Source organism: Canis lupus, chromosome 27, assembly GCF_011100685.1.
Source record: "Canis lupus familiaris isolate Mischka breed German Shepherd chromosome 27, alternate assembly UU_Cfam_GSD_1.0, whole genome shotgun sequence".
NCBI classification, from domain to species: domain Eukaryota; kingdom Metazoa; phylum Chordata; class Mammalia; order Carnivora; family Canidae; genus Canis; species Canis lupus.
In genome coordinates this window covers 14,239,584-14,264,133 of record NC_049248.1, presented here as the reverse complement: position 1 = coordinate 14,264,133, position 24,550 = coordinate 14,239,584, and the positions used below count along the sequence as shown (strand labels likewise).

The following is a 24,550-nucleotide window of genomic DNA, read 5'->3' as shown; positions in this document are numbered from 1 at the left end:
CAAGTCTCAATAAATAGTTGCTGACTGGTGATTGAAACACAGTTCTTCCTAATTAAGGATCCAGTTCCAGATTGCAGGTATAACTTAAACACCAATCGTCCATGATATTTGTGCTTTCCATAAGCCCTACGACCTTTATTTTTCATTTTACAAATCTTTTTATGTATATACTATATTTCTCTCTTCCCCTTTTCCATCTTCCCAGTGATGTGTCACAAATTGATGTATTTTTATTGGGTGAGGCCCAGGTAATCTCCCTGTTTATAACTCTGGCGTTTCTGTGAGCAAACATGCAAAGTGAACTTTGGTTTATCTCCTATCATAATGTAGCTGCTAATTGCTGGCAGGCAGGCTGTGTTCCATGGTCCACGTGACCAGTGGGGCATGACCAGAAAGGAGCGTGGGGAAGAGTGCACCAAGGGACCCAGCTAGAGGCTGTCTAGCTGGAGTTCCTGCTTCCCTAAAGGCACAGAATAAAACAAGTGAGCACAAGGAGTATGGTTCTGAGGTAAGCAAGGTCCTGAAGATGATACTATTGGGCTTAGCTTTGTGGTCACTGCTCCTCCGTCCAGGGGTGATGTACTGGGCCTCCCAGATCAGTCAGAATTGCAATAATGGCAGTTACGAGATCAGCGTCCTGATGATGAACAACTCAGCCTTCCCAGAGTCCTTGGATAACTTGAAAGAAGCGGTGAATGAGGGAGTGGAAATAGTGAGACAACGTCTGCTTAATGCTGGTAAGAATATGGTCACAGATTTCACCTCCTACCTGTTACCACCTCTGGGGTCAAAGGGTTGCTTAGCAAAGATCTTGAGTTCTTTGCCTGATGATCTACTCTCCTCTAAGGGCTTGTCCCTTTCTATTTCAAGGCAGCGGATACGTAGAAAGATTTAAGTCCTACGGCAATGCGCTCCGTTGATTCACCCTGCTCTTGGAATGACCCCAACCCAGGGAATGCCAGATGTTCACAGTGATAAAGTTCCCCAGACAAAACTGTACAGATGGTCCAGTTTCAAGGAAGCATCATGTTCCTTCTGCAGCTGCTCAGAGGCAATATTTGGTCTGGACCTGAGATTTTGCAGGGTTACTAGTCAAGAAGATGAATTAAGAGAGTTAAATTCATACAGATACTCTTTTTTTCTAAGATTTTTAATCCATCTGTTCACTCTTTACATTTCTGCTATTATAAGACATAATAAAATAAATTTGCAACCAAATTCAGGGTTGCAGTTTTTTTACTGTATCTATTAATTATTAAAATAAACTTTGTAACATGAGATAAAATATATAAAGAGAAAAAAATCACATCTGATAATTTTCAGGCACCTGGATATTTCCAGTGTCTGTTTATATGCCTCTCAGTTTCTTGTTTTTAAGAACATGGTTGGGAGCACTATAGTACAGAAACAGGAACAATTTTCTATCCTTCTGATTTTGTTTCACATTATTCTGCAAGTGACTTTCCTATAGCTGCACAATCTTCATGTGAATCTTCACATCATGTGAGTGGATACATACTATTCCTCAAAGCAGGTATTTTTCCAAACCATCTAATTACTCCCTACTGTATGATTTTCTATTGTTTTTCATTTCTCATGATTCTTTTAAAATACTACAATACAATACTACTATATATTGTATTCATATATATTTTTTTCATTCTTGAGACTTGATCACCAAAAGTATAATTACGGAGTCAATGTCTAAATCATACAACTTAATGTTTATTCATGGTTCTAAAGAAGGTATGTCTTAATATTCTTTATTTAAAATTCTGTGGTAATCAGCTCTTTTCTAGTGCCCAAGCTTCATGGTTTCATTAGGCTCATGGTCTCCTTGCCATGTGGCTAGCACAAGGTATATATATATATGTTTGGTACCTCTGCCAATGACTGTCCATAGAATATAGAATGTATTTAGGCCTCATGGTATACATTTCTGTTCCTAGGATGTTTGTGTTTTAAGAAGTTGTCATAAATAACATAAATTGTCAAATAGTGTAATAACTTTTGCTGTGCAATAGAGATTTCTTTCAATCTTACCTGAGACAAAATCAGTTGTAAATAGATGGATCTGATCTAGATCTATCATGGAAATATAAGACCATTTAATAAAATCTCATTATTTACCAAGACTGTGGCATCACAGAAAGAACTTTTAATTTGAAATCTGAGGACCTAGATTAGAGCCTCTGTCCCAGAGCTTTCTCTCTTTGTGACTCTGGATGAGCAATTTTCCTCTCTGAGCCTTGGTTTCCTTGTTTATTGAATACCTGTCATGTCTAGGTAAGACAGTTAATCTCTTTAGTCATCACAGCTCTGTAAGATTGGCATTATTGACACAGTTTCATGGTGGAGGTTTAATAACTTTGCTGAAGTCATACAGGTTGCCTATTGGAAATGAGATTCCAACCCATATCTGTCTGGTTCCAAAAAGCATATCATATTGTCACTATAAGATCTTTACCCACCATGAACTAACTTTCTCATTAAAATAAGGCAGTGGTTAGACACTGTGGTTAATAGAAGCAGAGATTTGGAATCAGACAGATCTTGGTTCACATTCCAGCTTTTTATCTAACCATTTTCTCACCAGTGACTTGGAGCAAATTACTTAAGTTTTCTGAGCCTCAATTCCCTTACTTTATAAAATCACGATAGGGAATAGTTACCTCCTGTGGATATGGTATGAATTAAATGAGGAAATTCATATAAAATACCTAATACACAGACTGAGACATAGTAAGAATTAAATAAGTAGCAGTTGTTTTATTATTGTCACGGTTGTTTTTTTGTTTGTTTTTTGTTTTTTGTCACTGTTGTTTTTTGTTGAGAATGTTAATGTTGTTACTGCTGTGGTGCTCTTCCTGCTGTTACTTGAACAAGTTACCAGGATATAAAATAAACAGTGTACTAGAGTGTTAAGATCTTGATCTCTGGACTCATATAATCTGAATTTGAATTCCTGATCCATCTATCACTGCTTAATTATAAACACTTTATTGAGCTGTTTATTCCAAGTTCCACTCATCTCATTTACAAAATAGAGTTATGAATGGTGAAGTAGTTGAACAGATAAAGTGAGTGGAGAATTCTGTGGAGGATGAAAGAATATACAATGATGCTCAAATTTTTGTATATGGTGATGCATCTTGTTATATGTATGTTCATGTATAGAAAATTCAAGAAGTACAGTTTGTAATGGAAAGATAGATTCATTTTCTAAACACATTGAGCATTATTATTTGGGGGAAATTCTAAGACAATCTATTTAAGGGCTAAATTGAAGAAAATGAAGAGTTCAAATGTAGGTGATGTCCAAATGGAAGAAAACAATATTTTTTTCCTAGTACTTAGGAAATCTCTGTGGATTTTGAAGAATAGATAGAATTTGGTGGAAAGCATGAATAAAGAGATTCCTTCAACCTAAGGACATCAACATATGGTCCATGGCTAAGCACATCTAGTTCATACCCTTCAAACAATCTCATGTGCCAAGGGGGTCCCATTCCTAGACTCCAGCATGTATACTCAGATTCACTTTGGTCCAACCCCATCCTCAAAGCCCTGGTAGGAGAGAAAGGGTTCTGAGATTACTCTATATTCTATAGTATGCCACTTATCTTCCCAGGACTGAGGTATCATGGTGGGGTAGAGGTGCAGGCAGGATAAAGACAAGGAACAGCACTTGAGGGAACTGTTTATTTTAAAAGTTAAGCTTTGATTTGAAGTCATTACGTTGTCTGAATATTTTTCAGTATTTTCTTGAGAAATCACCTGGGATTTGGGGAGATAAAAGAGAAGAGATTTTCCCCTACCAGATTAAAAGACAAAAGCAAAAACAGTTCACATAACCATAAAATGTTGAGAGGCAGCAGCAGAGTACATACAATACGTTCTACAGAAGTGGCTCTCAAACTTTTTAGTCTCAAGACCTCTTTACACTCCTAAGAATAATTGCAGGCTCTGTAGAGTTTTGTTTATATAGTTAAATTTATTGACATTTACTATATTGGAAATTAAGATTGAGAAATGTTTTAAAAATTTGTTTATTGATTAATTTAAAATAACTATAAGCACTTTATCTGTTCACATAAATAAAATTTCTTATTAAAGAAAACCTATATTTCTCAAGCCAAAAAATAAAAATAGGTGAGAAAAATATCAATTTTTATTTTTGTACATCTTTAATGTCAGGCTTAATAGAGAATGGCTGGATTCTCATATCTCCTGCATTTAATCTGTTGTAATAACACAATTAATATTATAAAGCCTCTGGAAAACTACTATATGCTCATGAGAGGAGAGTGGACATAACAAAGAATGTCTTAATGTACTTAGAATAGCTTTGACCTCCACGCCCTCCTGAAAGAGTCTTGAGGTACCTCTGGATTCCATGACCCACACTTTGTAAACTGCTGTTCTACAGCATATCAGTTCTAGAATCAGGTGGTCCTAGATTCAAAACTTCAGCTGTGTAACCCTAAGCAAGATAATCTACCTCTCTAGACCTCCATCTTCTCATTTTTAAGCTAGGAAGATAAAATATTAATTAACCTCATAGGATTCAGGGGAGGATTAAGGATTAAAACAATGCATGCAAAAAATTCATAGCCCAATGCTAAGCTTATAGTAAGAGAGATCATGCAGGTCTGTTCTGTCTATAAATGGATGAGGAACTGGGGCCCCAGAGATGAAGTCACTTGCCCGAGGTCATACTTAATAGATGTTGGCTCCCCTTCTCCTAGGTCCTGTACAGGATTTATACTTGGGTTTTGTGTGCCTCTCCACCATGGGCTACCTGGACCATAGGATTTTTAAGTGGGTCATCTTCAGTGCCCTTCATGGTGGCAGAAGGGAGCAGAGCTGTCATAGGGATGAAGGAAGAGGACCTATCTTATATATTAACAGCTGCTGGTGTGGCCATCTTCCCAAAGCCCTGTTTTCATCACTCCCTGACTCCTCTTGCTGTTTTCTAAGACCATCTCCAACACTAGTCCCCACATGTACTCTCCTTTTCTTCTGGGACACCCACAGACTGACTCATACTGTTCTCTGGGCTTCATATACCCTATATTCTCCCTATTGTTATGAAAATTAAATAACAAAAAGGGTACAAAGTATTTAGTATTATGGCTGGCACAGGACTACATTCAAGTGTTCATTGTTATTAAATATATCACTGGCCCCACCTCTTCTATTAATTTTCTCTGACTAGTCTTATAAATTGGCCTCTCCTATTTGATTAGACCTATTGCCAACTCTTATTGAGATCCCTTACTGAACAAAGTATCAGAATAAGTGTTCTTTATAAAAGATTTTATTTATTTGAGAGAGAGCATGAGAGAGAGAGAGAGATCACAAGCAAGAGGGAGGGGCAGAGGGAGAAGCAGACTCTTGCTGAGCAGGGAGCCCTATGCAGGACTCCATCTCAGGAGCCTGAGATCATGACCTAAGCTGAAGGAAGACTGATGGAGCCCCTGGGGGCTGAGAATAAGTGTTCTTGAATTAACCCTCCCTCCCTGAGAAGAGGCAAGAGGTAAAATGCTCCCTAATTGATAGACACATCTCTGAGGTGGCTGTAGAAGTGCAAAGACTATTTCATTCTCTGTCTTTAAAAATATTTTTATTTGGATGTTCAGAACAATAACTCCTGTTGTTGACAGGCTTTACTCTTTCAAAGGTATTAAAATTATGACATTTAATAATTATTATCTTAATCCCATCTTACGTATAAGAGAACCAAGTTAGAGAAATTCAAATGGCTTGTGCAAGAACACACAGAAAGTCACTCATACTGCAACCAGCAGTGTGACTAGCAATGGAAATTTCCAGACTTCCTGTGTAAGGGCTTGGCAGGATGCCTCTGCTTAGGAATCTAAAATTTGTCCTAAATATTTTTTATTGCAGGGAGACAAAATGTAAGAGACAGAGCTTGGTCAAATGGTTGTGCTGTCTTTTTATTCCCTTCCAGAATGTAGTATCTAGCAATACTCAGGGATATTATCATCAATGCTCTTGCCTTCGTCTGAAGATGATCCATTATCCAAAGATCCTGGACTCTGATGGACACAGTTCACTGTGGCTTGGGGGCAGACCACAGGGGGGCAGCATGCATGGTGGCAGCAAACAGAATCAGCACCTTGGGAAAGTGAAAGAACAGATATCATAATGTGTGTATCTTTGCTTTCCTAACACTCTCCAGACATGTAGAAGAAATTTGCTGAGACTACAAGTGTGAAAAGAGGATAGCCATGAACACAATAAAAATGTTGTCAAACTGGACTGTGGGATGGTTGCACAAATATATATACTTGCTAAAAATCATTGAATCATACACTTAAAATGGATGATGTTTATGGTGGATAAACTATACCTCAATAAAGCTGTTGAGAGAGAAAAAGACAGAAAGAGAAAAGAAGTGATAGGGAGTAATGTAAACTCAGAACTCAAATATTCCCAGGCCTGAAGATGAATATCCATTTTTTCCCTGCATTGACTGGCAAAAAGTAAATCTAATGACTACAAGCTACTGAAACATAACACCTCTGTTCTCTTTTTCCTCATTTCTGGATAACAGGCAAAAATGTAACTGTGAATGCTACCTTTATCTATTCAAATACTGTCATTTATAAATCAAGTGACTGCCGGAGTAGCACCTGTGAAGGCATCGACCTACTCAGGGAAATTTCAGTAAGTAAATGCTGTTTAGGTATCGCTCACACTTCTTGCTCGGCACCTGTCCGTGAACATCTCTTATGTCATCTCTAGTCACAGAGCTGAGTGTTTTGGAGAGAGGATAGTCTGACTTCATTTCCATATATTTCTCAAGTGATGAGGGGCCTCTGGGAATCAGGGAAAGTGGGGAGAAACTTCTATGTTCTATTTGTACACTATCAGTGTTTCACAGGGGAATTATTTTGTTTTAAATTGTCTTCAAAACTTGTTAAAAATGTAAATGTTGGCATTAGCTGGTCTTCTTTTATGTCCCTCAGGAAGTACATGAGATAAGGCCCTAGGCTAGAGATCTCTGTTTTGAGTCATCACCATTATATGTGGTCACAGATTAATTGCTGAAGGGCTGAATCTGCAACCTAAATTTTAAAGTAGTTAACTGTAATGGTAGAGGGTAGAAATGAGAAGGGAAAGATTCTTGCTCCTCCTTACTCCCAACTCCCAAACCCAGTCAAGGCTTTATGGAGTGAAAGAATGTTCCAGGCTCTCTAGAGGCAAGTAACTGTGCAAGAAGCCTTTTTCCCACAAAAACTCAAGACAGGGCTCTTCTAGAAGCAGAGCACTGGGTGTAGAACCATGGTTCAGAAGCTTTGATCAATAGCATCACCCTGACCAGAGGGGTCCGCTCATGTCAGGAGGAGTGGCTGATTATAGTGATCTGTCTCAAAATTGGGGGAGCCAGGAGTGAGAATGGGGAGTTTATGCTCCCCTTTATGATGCCAGGCATGTACTTTGTCCTTAACCTCTATAGATGGAGGTAGGCCTTGGTTTTCCAAAGCCAGGGATGGAATGTTCCTAATCACATTCCTCTTGAGAAGTAGTACCAGACACGATCTACAATCACCCACTGTTCACATTGCATTTTGTTCTCTTTAGCTCTGTTTTGTAGCTTTCCTTAAACTGCAACTTGCCCTCTTCCTCCAAAGCACCTCCAAACCTAGTCTTCCCACAATCTGGCCCACAGATACTGCTTGGGTTACAGTTTGTCAGTCCTTCTCCCTGCACCCAGAATCTTCCTCTGGACGAAGAATCTAAGTTCACTTATAGGCCAAATGTCCTTCTTCCACTCGGAGCATCATCACTTTCTCAGAATTCTTTCTCCCTTAGTGCCTGAGGCCCAGCCCAAGGCACTGTATGTTGCTCCTTTCTTGGGAGGCCCCCTTTCTTTCTTTCTTTTTTTAAAAGATTTTATTTATTTATTTATTTATTTATTTATTTATTTATTTATTTATTCATTAGAGACACAGAGAGGGGCAGAGACATAGGCAGAGGGAGAAGCAGGCTCCCTGCAGGGAGACCAATGCAGGACTCCATCCCAGGACCCCGAGATCACAACCTGAGACAAGGCTCAACCACTGAGCCACCCAGGTGGTTGAGCCTTGTCAGGAGGGCCTCTTTCAAACCTTCTGGAGTGCCTTCCCCTCTTGCCCTTCTTTCCTGTCCATTTATTCATTGTTTTCATTTTAGAGATTTGTTTTTCTTGTCTTTCTTGTTTTTTTCCTACAGAACAACAAACGAATGGGCTGTGTCCTCATGGGGCCCTCGTGTACATATTCCACCTTCCAGATGTAGTAAGTAGTTTGGTCTGTTGTTATTCTAATGCCACTGTAAGTTGAAGTCAGGGCATGATATCACTATTTAAACGATTTATCAAATAGCAGTCTAGTCGAGGCAATGCAGTCAGAGGTGTTGGAACCCTTGCATTTTGCTACTTCTCCCTAAGTGTCATTGTCTTATCCAGGTAGCTCTGCCTTTGCTTACTGTGGGGTGAATAACTGTAGCTATTCAGCTCCAGTTACTAACATCTGAGCCTGAGACGCAAGATGGTATAGGTAAAAAGTGAGATTCCTGGCAGGAGACAGGGAAGACAATGAACTTGGATAATTTGAGGAGTTTAATAAAGGAAATCTTCACTAAAGTATGAGCAGAGTGTATGGAAAGACACAGGAAAAGTATAGCACCCAGGGCACTAGCAGGGCTCTGTTCTATTCCTGAGGCCCTAGAAAAAAGGAAAATAGCAAGGTATTTCACAGCACTGATGATTATATAGTTAACATAATAAAGTACCTTCCACAGTGCCCTTATCAGCTTAGGGAAAAAAAAAAAAGTTTCCAGGGTGCTTGTGTAGCTCAGTCAGGTAAGTGACTGCCTTTAGCTCAGGTCATAATCCCAGGAGTCCTGGCATCCAGCCCACTTTAGGCTCCCCGCTCAGCAGGGAGGCTGTTTCTCCCTCTCCTTCTGCCCCTCCCCTGCTCCTTCTCTCTTTTTCTCTTTTCACTCACTCTCTTTCTCAAAATAAATAAATGAATAAATAAAATCTTTAAAAAACAAAATAAGAAATTTGTAAAGTTTCCAATATATTCCACAATAAAAATATTTCTCTGCCTTTGGGAAAATCATCCTCATCCCTTCCATTGATTTCACTCAGTGCAATTCTTATAATTCTCATCACCACAAAACATTTTGTTGTGCCAAATCACATCTTCCCCAAATCAAAATCCCTCTTCCGTGCCTTTCTTTCATCTGTTCAGTCTTCCCCTGAATCAAGGATCACCTTTGTCTAGATAGAGAAAATTATGCTGAAGGTAAAATTAAATTTCTGAAATTTCTATCGCAAAGTGTGCTTCTGACACCTCCTACCAGCTCTACAAACACACTCAGATGTTCAGACCCACTATGTGCCACAGACACATCACAGAAACACTTTCTCAGCTCATCTTCCATATCAAAGTATGGGCAGATACGGACTCTTACTCTTCCTTGTGCTCATTCCCAACTGTCATATTATCTGAACACTTATTGATTTGCTGTAGAATGTGCTCAGAAGGAAAGGAGAAGTAGGAAAATTGATTCACTATTTCTGAGGACCTTCCATGTGCAAAGACACATTTTGGCTTTGTCGCAGTGGAGATCATTAAGTAAAACACAGCCTCTACCTGATGAAATAGAGAAGGTGACGGGAGCACTGGGACCAGTACAAGGCAGAGCGTGATACCCTCCATTGAAGAAACACAGGATGATGTGGGGTGCTCAGAAGGAAGGAGCCCCAACTTGTTGGTAGAGCGAAGCTCAAGAGGGGAAGAGTTTCAAGGAGAAGATAGTCTATAAGTTGAGTGTTAAAGAACAGGTGAAATTTTAAAGGGTAGCAATGAAGGGATAAGCATCCCAACCAGGCAGAGGGAGCATTATGTGTGAAAGCAAAGAAGTAGAGAAGTGTAGAGATTTTTTGCACATCAGTAGTTAACTGGTGTGCAAGAGATGAGCAGGGGAATAATAGAGATAAAACTAGAAAAAATAAGTAGGGCTATATTTGAGAGGTCATGAGTTCCAAGTGAGGGAAGTGTATTTAATTAGATTTGTATCAGAAACAAATAAGATTATGCAAGGAGGTGCCATACAAAGCAGCTCAAGTTTGGGAAGAGTAAGTTCCAACGGTATACAGGATAGGCTGAGCACACAGGAGAGACAGGTGGGGAAAGTCATTGGGGGGCTGAAGAGAAGAGGGCTGAACTAGCATATAAACAGTTGACATGGAAAGGAGGGATAGCCTTTAAAGATACTTAAGGGTAGAATCAATAACATTTGATAACTGTTGGAGTGAGGGATGGAAAGTAGTCAAAAAAAATAACTAAAATAAATAGGGTAATAAGGATAGGAGCAGTTTTGAGAAAAAAATAAAAAATAAATTTGACCATGGACACAGGGAGTCTGAGATGCAAGCAGAACACCTAGTGAAACCCTTCAGTGCAGTACTCAAGATGGAAGGGATGTGTTGCTTTGCTTCCTTTACCAAGTGCACATGAAAAGTCTTCATATGACTCCAAGGACTGGAGATACGGAGGTGAACAAGCCAAATACGACCTCTGTCTTCATGGAGATTGCAGTCTTGTGGAAAAGACAGATAGGAAACACATGCCCACTTCAGGAATCAAGGAAAAGTTCTGAAGGATAAAGAGATATTTAATTCAGGACTCAATGGATCAGTAAGATTCAGCCAGGCAAAGAGGCAAGGGGAACAGCATTTCTGGCTTATGTCCAGGCCCTAATAGAGAAGAAAGTTGACATGTTTCAGGAACCACAAGAAGATTCATGTGTTAAACGGGGAAGGAAAACTGTAAAATTATCAGGTGATGTGTATCTTAAAGTAATCCGTAGAAGAGCCAGAAGTAAGGCAATGCAAAGATGGAAAAGTATGGAGGATATCTTTCAGGCTCCCTGACATCTATGGTAGTTGTGGGGGCCATCGTCTGTTCTCTTAGCCCTACTCCCCCAAAGGCATATGTCCCAGCCTACATGTTATGACAATTCATTTTAGGATAAATCAAAGGAACCACACCACCACATAAACATGAAAATACCCAGAGTATCTTAAAGCTTAACATATGCTCAATAAATGTTGTTCTAAAATTTCCCTGTGTGGGAGGGACACCTATTTAAGTTAGAAACCCACTTGAAGCCATTTATAACCAACCACAGGCGGAAACAGGTTAAAGAGGAATCATATTTGTTCTACTTAAGTTAATCCTGACATTGGTTTCTTTCTCATCTTATGGTTAGCCTTGACACAGACTTGAACTATCCCATGATTTCAGCTGGGAGTTTTGGATTGTCATGTGACTACAAAGAGACTTTAACCAGGCTGATGTCTCCAGCTAGGAAGCTGATGTACTTCTTGGTTGACTTTTGGAAGGCCAATAATTTGCCATTCAAAGATTATTCCTGGAAAACTGCATATGTTTTCAAGAATAGCACAGAGTCTGAGGACTGTTTCTGGTAAGCAGGACCACTTATATGCTTCTAGCACTGGCCATGAACTCTCCACCCAAGTATGCAAAAGAGTAATGGTACCACATTTAGGGAAATGCAAGAATCAACCCTAAGACCTCTTCCTAGAAACTTTGGGGTGAACTTAGAAAGCACAATACTCCATTTCACCCAGTAAATAAAATATTCCTGTCAACTCTGAGTTTTTGTACTATAGACTCAAAGGTTTCAACTTATCTGTGATAATGAAGTTTATAGACAGAGCAGCCTTCCTTCTGCTAATAGCAGGAAACCATTATAAGGTACCTGACAAATGTCTACCATTTGTTTATATACACGAAGATTCCCTAAAACTTCTATACTTTTACTAAACTAGATATCCACCATCCAGACTATTGATACCATGGTGTGAACCATCTGTTGTGTTGATAGTGGAAATGAATCTTAGATGAACAAGTTCCAAGACAGATCTGTAAGCAATGAGCAAACAATATGGAAGGCCATGAAGAAACTAAGCTGGTTTCTTAGAGTTTCTCTTTTATCTTCTTTAGGTACCTCAATGCTCTGGAGGCTGGAGTCTCCTATTTTTCTCAGGAACTTAGCTTCAAGGAAATGTTGAGGCGAGATGACCAATTTCAGGATATCTTAATGAACCAGAATAGGAAAAGCAATGGTAAGAAGACATGGAAATAATTTTTTGTCAATTTCTTCCTTACAACTACCACATTTTTATGAGTTGTTTTGACAGATCTATTACCACAAAGCTATCCTCATTACCTCCATATATCTTGTTCACTCGCGGAGATGCAGAGTTGCATGCAACTCCATCATATTATTCCTCTTATTGATTAAAACTCTATCCTATCAGAGAAAGGAGAAAGATAGTGTTGAATAAACACATTAAACATCATAAAAGTAATGACGAAAACCTAGCTTTTATAAACCAAAATGATATGACTCACCATTGATAAACTGCTTTTTAAGTTGATCTCAGTGCATCTATTATTGGATTTATGACTAATCTTCACACATTCTGAACCCTGGGCCTGTGATGACCAAGAGGATCTATTTACTGATATCTGACTTCAATTAAAATTACAAGGTTAGCAGACCATCTCACTTTCATCTGTCCCCGTATCTCACATGACCAGTGATCTCTCAGCTAACAGGTCAAGTATGGGATAAAATCATCCTTGCTAAGTTATGACGCGATTCGTTTCATTTTCCAATAGTTCTCTTTACAAATAAGATATATCAGGAGCAAAGGAATAACTTGTGGACCTTTCCTACAAAGGGAAGATGCTTGCTCACTAGGAATTCCTAGTATCACTCAAATCATCACCTGCTGGCATTATTAAGCATTTGTCATACTAAGAAACTTCCACGTACGAAACATTGCCAAGATGTGGGGGGGGGGGGGAGTATAAATATCCCTTAAAAGAAGTATTCATGTCCCTAAGGTGTTTACAATTCAATTGAACAAATAGTATATAAAAAGATGCAATGAAATGTCCCCCCAGCTCCACTTTCTCATAGTCATGCATTTGGGAAATCTGGTGGCAAAGAGGAGTAAAGCTCACAGAATGACATTGGACTCTGCCACTGAAATCCCTAAGACTGAATTCTGAGTTAAAAAGCTATAAACAGGGGATCCCTGGGTGGCTCAGTGCCTGCCTTTGGCCCAGGGCGTGATCCTGAGTCCCAGGATCAAGTCCCACATCGGGCTCCCTGCATGGAGCCTGCTTCTTCTTCTACCTGTGTCTCTGCCTCTCTCTCTCTCTCTCTCTCTCTCTCTCTCTCGTGAATACATAAATAAAATCTTTAAAAAAAAAAGCTACAAACAAAGCTCAAGGGAAGTTGCTTAGGAGCACTACATAAATTCTCAGATTTCCTTGACTATATCTTTTTCAACCACTTTACAATTGGTGAGGTACAGATCACTTATCAATGAAAACAGTTTTCATAACTACTCCAATCTGGTAAAAGAGAATAAACACTGAATTGATTCATAAAGTTGAAAATAAGAACTCTGCCATCTACTTGTTTTTTAACCTTTTGACATCTTGGCTTCCAGTCTCCTTAAATCAATGAAATTAAGGGAATGGACCAGAGGATTTTAAAATCTCATACAATTTTACTCTGACACTACACCTGTAACGAACGAACAAACAAACAAACAAAAAAAGCAAAAGACAGTAATTGATGAATTGGTGCTAATCTTAAAACATAAATGTATCATGGACCTACTGTTTGTATATAGACTGTTGTGTATTTCCGTCCTTATCTTACCCTCTCTCCTCCAGTGATTGTTACGTGTGGTACACCAAGCACCATCAACTCCCTCAAGGGAGACCGGGCAGTGGCTGAAGACATTGTGATTATTCTAGTGGATCTATTCAAGTAGGTATAATATTGGAAAGTAATATTGGAAAGAACTCTTCTCTTTTCAGAAAGGAAAGATTCCCAGGATTTCCAAAAGATGCATTCTCTTTTCTCTTGCTTTGCAAAGACTTGAATGGGGTTCAGTCATTAAAATATGATAATATTTTAATGAATGTTTTATTCTTTCATCATGCCCTCATTTTCATTTAATTAACTGTGGCCTTAGCAGACATGCATATCTTTGACGTCATTATCATGTCTAAAACAGAAGATTTATGACCCATTAACCCCATATGTCTACTCATCTACAGAGATCCTCGTCTCCAGCCTGATTTTAAGATATTTTTCCAGGCAGTGGTAAATCAACCAATAACCCAAAAACATTATTTTTGAGAACGTGGGCCTTATCTGTGCCTTCTATTGCTAATGGCCTTTGATCCTAGATTATTTTTCCTTTGCCACCTTTGGTAAAGAAGAAAGTTTCAGTTACATGAGTTTGCTTTTCTGCCTTCTGTGATCCAGTCACAGTAGTGATTTTATCCTCTGTAATTCTCTAGAACTAGAGAGAGAAAATTCTGGAGAATACAAACCATCTTCCTTCCTTCCATCCTTCCTTTCCTTATATTTCAATATTTATTTTTAATTTTTTAAGGGCAGCCCGGTTGGCTCAGTGGTTTAGCACTGCCTTCAGCCCAGGGCATGATCCTGGAGACCCAGGATCGAGCCCCACGTCAGTCTCCCTGCATGGAGCCTGCTTCTCCCTCTGCCTGTGTCTCTGCCTCTCTTGTTCTCTGTGTCTCTCATGAATAAATAAATAAAATCATAAAATAAAATAAAGGTAATTCCAGGGCTGCATTCCTCGGGGATCCCTGGGTGGCTCAGCGGTTTTGTGCCTGCCTTCCGCCTGGGGCATGATCCTGGAGTCCTGGGCTCGAGTCCCACATCGGGCTCCCTGCATGGAGCCTGCTTCTCCTCTGTCTGTGTCTCTGCCTCTCTCTATTTCTGTGTCTCTCATGAGTAAATAAATAAAATCTTTTTTAAAAAATTGGAATGTAATTAACATACAGTGTTATATTTTACCACTCATCTTCTAATATGATTGGAGACCCTACAAACTGTGTCAAGATGGTATTTGAGTCAGATTGAACTTATAGAAAGTGTCACTGGTGCACCTGTGCCCCTTGCCCCATTGGCTAGATCATATGACCTCACTTATCTGATTGCATCATTAATCATTATACCAGTCTCTACTCAGACTGGATACTGTTAATGTACTACATATTTCCCATATTTACCTAGTCACTTCACCCATACTATACGTACTTGTCATAGTGTTAAGAGGAATGAAACATAGGAACTGCAGGTCTATTTGACTACTAGTTGTTCGTTAAGGTAATCCAATCAATCAATAGCCTTTTAGCTTCAAAATACAGGAAAGAAGACAAAGCTATCAATAGTTCCTTCCTACAACCACATTGACAGCCACTTTCAATAGTTGCTTTGCCCTCTGGAAGGAGTCCTCAATGTAGCCAGGTTGGTGTAATCTTACTTTTAGCAAATCCTCAACCACCTGCCAAAGTGTTGGCATTCCTTTGTCACTGTACTCAAAGGACACCTGGCCATGTTGTGGGAAGATCATGAGATTTATTTGAAAGCTGATACTAAGTGGCTTTCAAATTGTAATTCTGACACTTCTGGTTTATTTGACTTTTGGATATTACTTAGAATCTTGAAATTAAAACTTCTCTTTTGTAAAATGAGAATAAAGATGCCTACTTCATAGGAGTACTTTTAGGATTAGGTATGATACTATATGCAAAATACTCAGTCTAGTCCTCGGTGCATAGATGTGTTCACCTACTGTTTGAATAGTAAATTATAGCTAACCTAGTTATAACAGTTCAAACATGTTAGATTCTTTGCATATTAAAACACTCAAATGATCTGGAAGCTTGGAAACTATATGATTTGCAGCACAACCTTAGACAGTTTTGAGGATTTAAAATAGACCTACTATCCCCGAGGAGTTGAGGATATGAGATCAATACACTAAAGTCAAGGAGCTTACAGTGTTAGAGAAAATGTTTAGTCTCTTCATACTTATGTTTCGCCATAAATTTAATTTATCAAATTCCTCTGTATCCTATCCCAATATATCTAAACTATTATGAACACCTAAAGAAAAGAAAGTTTCCATATATAAACCAAAGATCAGTAAGCCCTGAAAGCGAGCACTAGCTCACATGTCCAGCTGCAAAAAAAAAACAAAAAACAAAAAAACAAAAAAAAAAAACCTCCCTCTTAGGGCACCTAGGTGGCTCTGTCAGTTAAGCATCTGCCTTTGGTTCAAGTCATGATCCCAGAGTTCTGGGATTGAGCCTTGCATCATCAGGCTTTCTGCTCAGCAGGGGAGCTTACTTCTCCCTCTCCCTCGGCCCCCTCCCCCAGCTTGTGCTCGCCCTCCCTCCCCCCCTCAAAAAGAGATAATAAAGTCTTTAAAAAAAAAAAAAACCTTCCTCAAAGACGTATCTGTGTTTTGATCTTCCTGTCCACTTGTGGGTGTAAACCACAGCCCTCTTACTCAACTTAGCATATTAGAAGACAATAAACCTATCTGGGAAAGTAGAAAGTTTTACAGGTTTTGGAAAAAAATGTTTATAACTATTTCAAGGCTGGCATTGTAGCTTGTGGGATTTGTAGAAGCTCCATATGATTTTTAGAAGAACCTAATTTCACTAGGAACTTGTGGTTTTTATTACAGTAACGACTACTTCGTGGACAATGTCACAGCCCCTGACTATATGAAAAATGTCCTTGTCCTCACCTTGCCTCCTGAGTATTCCATCTCCAACAGCTCTTTCTCCAAAGGCACACCACAGGTTAGTTTCATGAGTATGTTCTCTTTCCTTTATCAAGGGTAAGATATTATCGTCCTATGCAAGACCCAAATTCTCAAGTAGCAATTGTTTTTTGTTTGTTTGTTTGTTTTACTCCCATTCACTTAACAAATGTAAACTGAGATAAACTCTGTGCAATAGGAAGATTACTGATACTTAAACTCGTACTAGAGGTCACTCTGCTGGGCTCTACACCAACACAACAATGCACACTCTTACACTGGAATGGAGGTGACAATGTGGGAAGATAGGAAGAAGCCCTGCTAATTTGGGGAAGTTGAAACTAAACAATGTAAAAAAAAAAAAAAGTGGAGTTTCCTACATCCTAAAGCAACTTTCTGCTGTCACTGATATCAAAATTCTACCTTTAGAGATATAGATTTCTAGGTTAAGATATTGTCTTCTATTATAATTAAGTTGACCATTGTTTAAATTTGTCTAAGAGAGTCCTGCTTTATTCCTCTTACCCAGCATCTCATCTAGTTTAGCATTTATCCCAGAAAAAAAGAACCTATAATTGGACATTACATCATGGCCACCTTGTTATAATGCAGGGGCCCCCGACTCTATAGCACATTGGGCCTTGTCAGTCCCGCACCTTACTGTGACTAAATTCATCAGATGTATTCTGTCCTCAGAGTTAGTTGAGAGCAGTTCCCTCCTGGGAAGAGGAGGAAAAGAGCAGTACTGAGGACCCTGAACAAACTTGGGATGGCAAGCCCCCTGCCAGATCCAAAGAGCTATAAGGGAAGTTGGGTGCCTTGGGAAGTATCACAGTTTTTTCCTAGGTTAGCAGTTCTAAACCCTCCAAAAGACACTGAAGCCAATGAGAGGCATTTTCTTTTTATATATATTTCTAGCAAATATACTTCTGGGTGTAATATTCAGATATCATTTACACAGCTTCTAGGCTTTGGCAGAAGTATGACTCTTCACAGGTAGGAAGTACAAAATGCCCAAGTTGACAGAATTTACTTGGTCTCAGGGGGCATAAGACTTTTAATACAATCCCAACTCTGTGAAGACCACCATGCAACTGTCGAAAACTGTCTTCAAAGCAAGTTTAATTGTACCACCCAATCAAATCTGTCCCTGGACCATTCAGGGTGCTGAGGGGCAGAGAATATTTTTACTGTTGTTCTCTTTTATTCTTTGTGAACACATTAAACTATAAGCAACATCTTTTTCTATATAAAAGCACCCAAGAATTGTGAAAATGCTGCATGCTGTTCTTCCTAGTTGAAATGATAGATTTTGCCATCCTGAGAAGAAGGTATAATTGCTTTTAGTTCCTTTCCTAAAGGCAGTGTTCCAGGTTTATTGATTCCGAAGGAAAGGCAGAATTTTGATACCAGGTTAATAAAAGACCCCTGGCTCAAGGACGTATTTTCCAAAGGGCTTCTTTAATACCATCCCTAGGGGGATCCCTGGGTGATTTAGAGGTTTAGTGCCTGCCTTCAGCCCAGGGTGTGATCCTGGAGTCCCACATCGGGCTCCCTGCATGGAGCCTGCCCCTCCCTCTGCCTGTGTCTCTGCCTCTCTCTCTCTGTGTCTCTCATGAATAAATAAAATTAAAAAAAAAAACCCATACTTCTCCTTACTATCCCTTTACCTTTCCAGCTACTCTGCTGACCCCAAGAATGTTTTGCTCCAGACTCAAAACCAGAATCGCTTTGTGGGAATTCATTTTAAAGTTTTTCTTTCTCATTCAGGCAAAGAATAACTTTGCTCTTGCCTACTTGAATGGAGTCTTGCTCTTTGGACACATGCTGAAGACATTTCTTGAAAACGGAGAAGCTATTACCACCCCCAAATTTGCTCAGGGCTTCAGGAACCTCACTTTTGAAGGTACTGGTTTCCTAGGAGCAAACAACAGCAACAAAACTTAACACTTTCTACAGAAAGCTGAAGAAATTCAGGCTTCGCGGATAGACTTTGGGAAACAAAGAGGGGGTTTGGCAATAGATAGATGAACAGCTAGTTATCTTTGAACTTATTTGAAGGCAAATGCTATTGCCTAAGTTTGGGGGTTACTATTATCAATATCAGTATCCTAGTTTATGCTTTAGGATTTCAGAATCTTTTGATACCAAAGAAAGCGCATATGGCTTGGGCTTTGTACTTATGAACAAGCTCATCACAGGGTGTTTTGGGCAGTGATGTCCTGACTGTGCTTGGAGACTAGCAAGAAGAGAACTCTCTGCCATTTGATTTTGGTACTTCCATATCTCCATCCTATCCTTTAGGGACCTGGGACCCTGTGTTACCTCTCACACAACCAAACCTCTCATAACAATATCATCCCAAAGTTCCCAATACATATTCCTGACTGGGAAGTTTGGTATCTTATTGTAATTTTGATTTACATTTCCCTAATGATTAGCAATATGAAGCATCTTTTCATGTATTTATAGGTATTGGTATATGTTCTTTAGAGAATATCTCCTCAGTCCCTTGCCCCTTTTCAAACTGTTTGGTTTTCTTGTCTGGCTATTTTTTTTAATTTTTTATTGGTGTTCAATTTACTAACATACAGAATAACCCCCAGTGCTCGTCACCCATTCACTCCCACCCCCCACCCTCCTCCCCTTCTACCACCCCTAGTTCGTTTCCCAGAGTTAGCAGTCTTTACGTTCTGTCTCCCTTTCTGATATTTCCCACACATTTCTTCTCCCTTCCCTTATATTCCCTTTCACTATTATTTATATTCCCCAAATGAATGAGAACATATAATGTTTGTCCTTCTCCGACTGACTTACTTCACTCAGCATAATACCCTCCAGTTCCATCCACGTTGAAGCAAATGGTAGGTATTTGTCATTTCTAATAGCTGAGTAACATTCCATTGTATACATAAACCACATCTTCTTTATCCATTCATCTTTCGTTGGACACCGAGGCTCCTTCCACAGTTTGGCTATCGTGGCCATTGCTGCTATAAACATTGGGGTGCAGGTGTCCCGGCGTTTCACTGCATCTGTATCTTTGGGGTAAATCCCCAATAGTGCAATTGCTGGGTCGTAGGGCAGGTCTATTTTTAACTCTTTGAGGAACCTCCACACAGTTTTCCAGAGTGGCTGCACCAGTTCACATTCCCACCAACAGTGTAAAAGGGTTCCCTTTTCTCCGCATCCTCTCCAACATTTGTTGTTTCCTGCCTTGTTAATTTGCCGCATTCTCACCGGTGTGAGGTGGTATCTCATTGTGGTTTTGATTTGTATTTCCCTGATGACAAGTGATGCAGAGCATTTTCTCATATGCATGTTGGCCATGTCTATGTCTTCCTCTGTGAGATTTCTGTTCATGTCTTTTGCCCATTTCATGATTGGATTGTTTGTTTCTTTGGTGTTGAGTTTAATAAGTTCTTTATAGATCTTGGAAACTAGCCCTTTATCTGATATGTCATTTGCAAATATCTTCTCCCATTCTGAAGGTTGTCTTTGAGTTTTGTTGACTGTATCCTTTGCTGTGCAAAAGCTTCTTATCTTGATGAAGTCCCAATAGTTCATTTTTGCTTTTGTTTCTTTTGCCTTCGTGGATGTATCTTGCAAGAAGTTACTGTGGCCGAGTTCAAAAAGGGTGTTGCCTGTGTTCTTCTCTAGGATTTTGATGGAATCTTGTCTCACATTTAGATCTTTCATCCATTTTGAGTTTATCTTTGCTAGGAATAAACCTAACCAAAGATGTAAAGGATCTATACCCTCAAAACTATAGAACACTTCTGAAAGAAATTGAGGAAGACACAAAGAGATGGAAAAATATTCCATGCTCATAGATTGGCAGAATTAATATTGTGAAAATGTCAATGTTACCCAGGGCAATATACACGTTTAATGCAATCCCTATCAAAATACCATGGACTTTCTTCAGAGAGTTAGAACAAATTATTTTAAGATTTGTGTGGAATCAGAAAAGACCCCGAATAGCCAGGGGAATTTTAAAAAAGAAAACCATATCTGGGGGCATCACAATGCCAGATTTCAGGTTGTACTACAAAGCTGTGGTCATCAAGACAGTGTGGTACTGGCACAAAAACAGACACATAGATCAATGGAACAGAATAGAGAACCCAGAAGTGGACCCTGAACTTTATGGGCAACTAATATTCGATAAAGGAGGAAAGACTATCCATTGGAAGAAAGACAGTCTCTTCAATAAATGGTGCTGGGAAAATTGGACATCCACATGCAGAAGAATGAAACTAGACCACTCTCTTTCACCATACACAAAGATAAACTCAAAATGGTTGTCTGGCTATTAATGCCTAATCAGATATATGATTTGCAAATATTTCTCCTATTTTCCATGTTACCTTTTTATTCTGTTGGTAATGTCTTCATGCACATAGTTTTTAAATCTTCATGAAGCCCAATTTGCCTAATTTTTTTCTTTGGTTGCCTGTACCTTTAATATCATATCCAAGAATTCACTGCCAAATCAAATGTCATGAAGCTTTTGCTCTGTGTTTTCTTCTATAGTTTTATAATTTTAGGCCTTACATTTAGGTCATAGATGCATTTTGAGCTATGTGGATATCCAATTTTTCCTGTACCATTTGTTAAAGATTGTCTTTTCCCCCAGTGAATAGTCTTGTCAGTTTTAGAAAAATCATTTGATTGTATATGTACAGGTTTATTTCTGGACATCCTATTCTATTACATTTGCTTAAATATCTGACTTTATGTTTTGGTTACTGTTTTGATTACTGTAGCTTTGTACCAAGTTTTGAAATTAAGAAGTAAGTCCTTCAGCTTTGTTCTTCTTTTTTCAAGATTATCTTGGCTATTTAGGATTTTTTGAGATTTCAGTTGAATTTCAAGATGACTTTTCCTATTTCTGCCAAAAAAAAAATCATTGAGATTTTGACAGGAATTGCATTAAATAGATAGACCGTGTGGGTAATACAGATTTCTTAAAGATATTAAGTCTTCCAATACATAAACATGGGAGGTTTCCACTTATTTATATCTTCTCTAATTTCTTGCAGAAATGTTTTATAGTTTTTTCTGCACAAGTCTTTCACCTTGGCTAAGTCGATTCTTAAGTATTTTATTCTTTCTGATGCTATCATAAATGGAATTGTATTTTTATTGAAATATAGTTGACACACAATGTTATCTGAGTTTCAGCTATATAACAGAGTGATTCCACAAGTCTGTATTTTATTCTGTGCTTGCCGTGAGTATACTTACCAACTGTCACCATACAATCCTATTGTAGTACCATTGACTATATTCCCTACACCTTTGATTATACATTGACTCTATTTCCTCTACTTTTTACCCCTATGACTTATTCAATCCATAAATGGAGACTTGTAAATGCCACTGGCATAGTGTGGTATCCTATTCTGAATGTTCATTATTATTGTATAGAAATAAAACTGATATTTGAGTGTTGACTTGGTATCACACTACTTTGTTGAACTCTCTTATAAGTTCTAACAGTTTTTCGGCAGAATCTTGAGAATTTTCAACATTGTAAAATCATACCAGCTGTGACTTTTACTTCTTCCTTTCCAATCTGGATACCTCTTATTTTTATCTTGCCTAGGTGCTCTGGCTAGGTATTCCAGTACTATGTCTAATAAAAGTGACAAGGATGGGCATCTTTGCTTTATTCCTGATCTTAGAAGGAAAGCTTTTAATCTTTCACCATTAAGTATGATGTTTTCTATGGGTTTCTCATAGACAGATTTTATTGTGTCGAAGTAGTTTTCTTCTTTTCCTAGTTCATTGTGTTTTATCAAAAAAGCATATTGAATTTTGTAAAAGGCTTTCTCTTCATCAAATTGATAAGATCATGCATTTTTTCCTTCATTCTTTAATGTGGTATATTATATTTATCAGCTTTTATATGTTGAACTATCTTTGCATTCCAGGAATAAATCTCTCTTGGTTATGGTGTATACTTCTTTTAATATGCTGATAAATTCTGTTTGCCAGCATTTTGTTGAGGACTTTCATATCAGTGTGTAGTTTTCTGAGAGTCATTTTCTGGCTTTGGTATCAGAGTAATTCTGGCCATATAGAATGAATTAGGGAATGTTTCCTCCTTCTCGGGTTTTTTTGAAAAGTTTAAGAAGGATTGGTATTAAATATTCTTGGAATGTTTGTAGATGGGAGCTTGGGTAGCATAGTCAGTTGAGCATCCAACTCTTGGTTTTGGCTCAGATTGTGATCTCAGGGTGATTAGATCAAGCCTCTTGTTAGGCTCCACACTCAGCATGGAATCTGTGAAAGTTTCTCTTTCTCCCTCTGCCCACCTCCCTCTCCCATCATGCTCTCTCTCTCTAAAATAAATAAATAAATCTTTTTAAAAAGAAATATTTGTAGAATTGACCAATAAAGCCATCAGATCCAGATTTTCTTTGTGTTTTGGTCAGGAGATTTTTGATTACTGATTCAATCTCCCTAGTAGTTATAGGTCTATTCAGATTTTCTATTTCTTCATGGTTTAATCATAACAAATCTTATGTTTTTAGAAACTTGTCTATTTCATCTTGGTTATCCAATTGTTTTGGTATGGAAATGCTCCTAATAATTTTTTAAATTTCTGTAGAATTGATTATAAAATCTCCACTTTCATTTTTTATTTTAGTAATTTGAGACTTTTTTTTCTTAGTCCACTTCCTTAAAAGTTTGCCAATTTTGTTGCTCTTTTTTGAAAAACCAACTTTCAGTTTCATTGATTTTTTTTCTGTTGTTTTTCAGTTCTATATTTCATTTACCTCTGCTCTAATCTTTATAATTTCCTTCCTTCTGCTAGCTTTAGGTTTAGTTTGTTCTTCTTCTGGTTCCTAGATTTTTGTTTTGGATTTGTTCTTATTTTTTAATGTAAACACTTCTGTAAAGTTCCCTCTTAGCACTGCTTTTGCTGTGTCCCATAAGTTTTGGTATCTTGTGTTTTCATTTTTATTTGTCTCTAGGCTTTTACCAATTTCTCTATGATTCTTCTTTGATCCTCTGGCTGTTTAAGAGTATGCTGTTTAATTTCTACAAACTGGTAAATTTTCCAGTTTTACTTCTGTTATTTAATTTTCATGTTATGGTCAGAGAAGATATTTTGTATATTATCTATTTTTTAAAATCTATTCAGACTTAATCTGTGGCTAACATATGGTATATCCTGGAAAAGGTCTTACGTGCACTTGAGAATAAAGGTCTTATGTGTATTTTGTTGTTGGGTAGAATGTTCTGTATTTGTCTGTTAGATCTAGTTGGTGTATTGTTCAAGTCCTCTGTTTACTTACTTATCTTCCATCTTATTATTTCATCCATTATTTAAAGTAAAGTATTGAAATTTTTAACTATTACTGTAGAACTGTCCATTTCTCTGTTCAATTCTGTCAATTTTTGCTTCATATATTTTGGTAGTCTATTATTAGGTGCATAAATGTTGATAATTACTATATATTCTTGCTGTGTTGAAACTTTCATTAATATGCAGTGTCCTTTGACTCTTATAAAATTTTTTAATTTAAAGTCTATTTTGGGGGTTTCTGGGTGGTTCAATTGGTTAAGCATCCAACTCTTGTTTCTTAGTTCAGGTTGTGATCTCATGGATTGTGAGATCGAGCCCCACATTGAGCTCCATGATCAGCAGAGAATCTGCTTGAAGACTCACACACACACACACACACTTATGGCTTGTGCACGTGTGTGCACTTTCTCTCTCTCACAAATAAATAAAGCTTTTTTAAAAATAAAGCCTATTTTGTCTGGTATTAGTATATGTACCCTGCTGTCTTTCAAGTTCCCATCTGCATAGAA

The 24,550-nt window shown here is 38.2% G+C and overlaps 1 protein-coding gene and 1 long non-coding RNA gene across 3 annotated transcripts in view; one reads left to right on the top strand and one right to left on the bottom strand.

Moving 5' to 3' along the window:
• Positions 1-364: 364 nt before the first annotated feature.
• GUCY2C (guanylate cyclase 2C) overlaps positions 365-24,550 on the top strand; it is a 73,207-nt gene continuing 49,021 nt past the window's right edge. The window contains exons 1-8 of one of the 2 annotated variants that reach the window (XM_038576870.1): positions 365-508; positions 6,581-6,693; positions 8,242-8,306; positions 11,293-11,508; positions 12,051-12,172; positions 13,803-13,899; positions 16,643-16,760; positions 18,491-18,626. In XM_038576870.1, coding sequence (XP_038432798.1) covers positions 8,254-8,306; positions 11,293-11,508; positions 12,051-12,172; positions 13,803-13,899; positions 16,643-16,760; positions 18,491-18,626 — 742 coding nt within the window. In that variant the 5' untranslated portion in view covers positions 365-508; positions 6,581-6,693; positions 8,242-8,253. Of the gene's footprint in view, positions 738-6,580; positions 6,694-8,241; positions 8,307-11,292; positions 11,509-12,050; positions 12,173-13,802; positions 13,900-16,642; positions 16,761-18,490; positions 18,627-24,550 lie in introns of both variants that reach the window. The other variant, XM_038576869.1, reaches the window with a different exon arrangement.
• The window catches only part of LOC119877642, a 67,883-nt gene continuing 49,272 nt past the window's right edge, over positions 5,940-24,550 (bottom strand). The window contains exons 6-8 of the long non-coding RNA XR_005379893.1: positions 12,277-12,360; positions 12,055-12,143; positions 5,940-6,142 (exon numbers count right to left, since the gene is read on the bottom strand). This is a non-coding gene — a long non-coding RNA (uncharacterized LOC119877642). The remainder of the gene's footprint in view (positions 6,143-12,054; positions 12,144-12,276; positions 12,361-24,550) is intronic.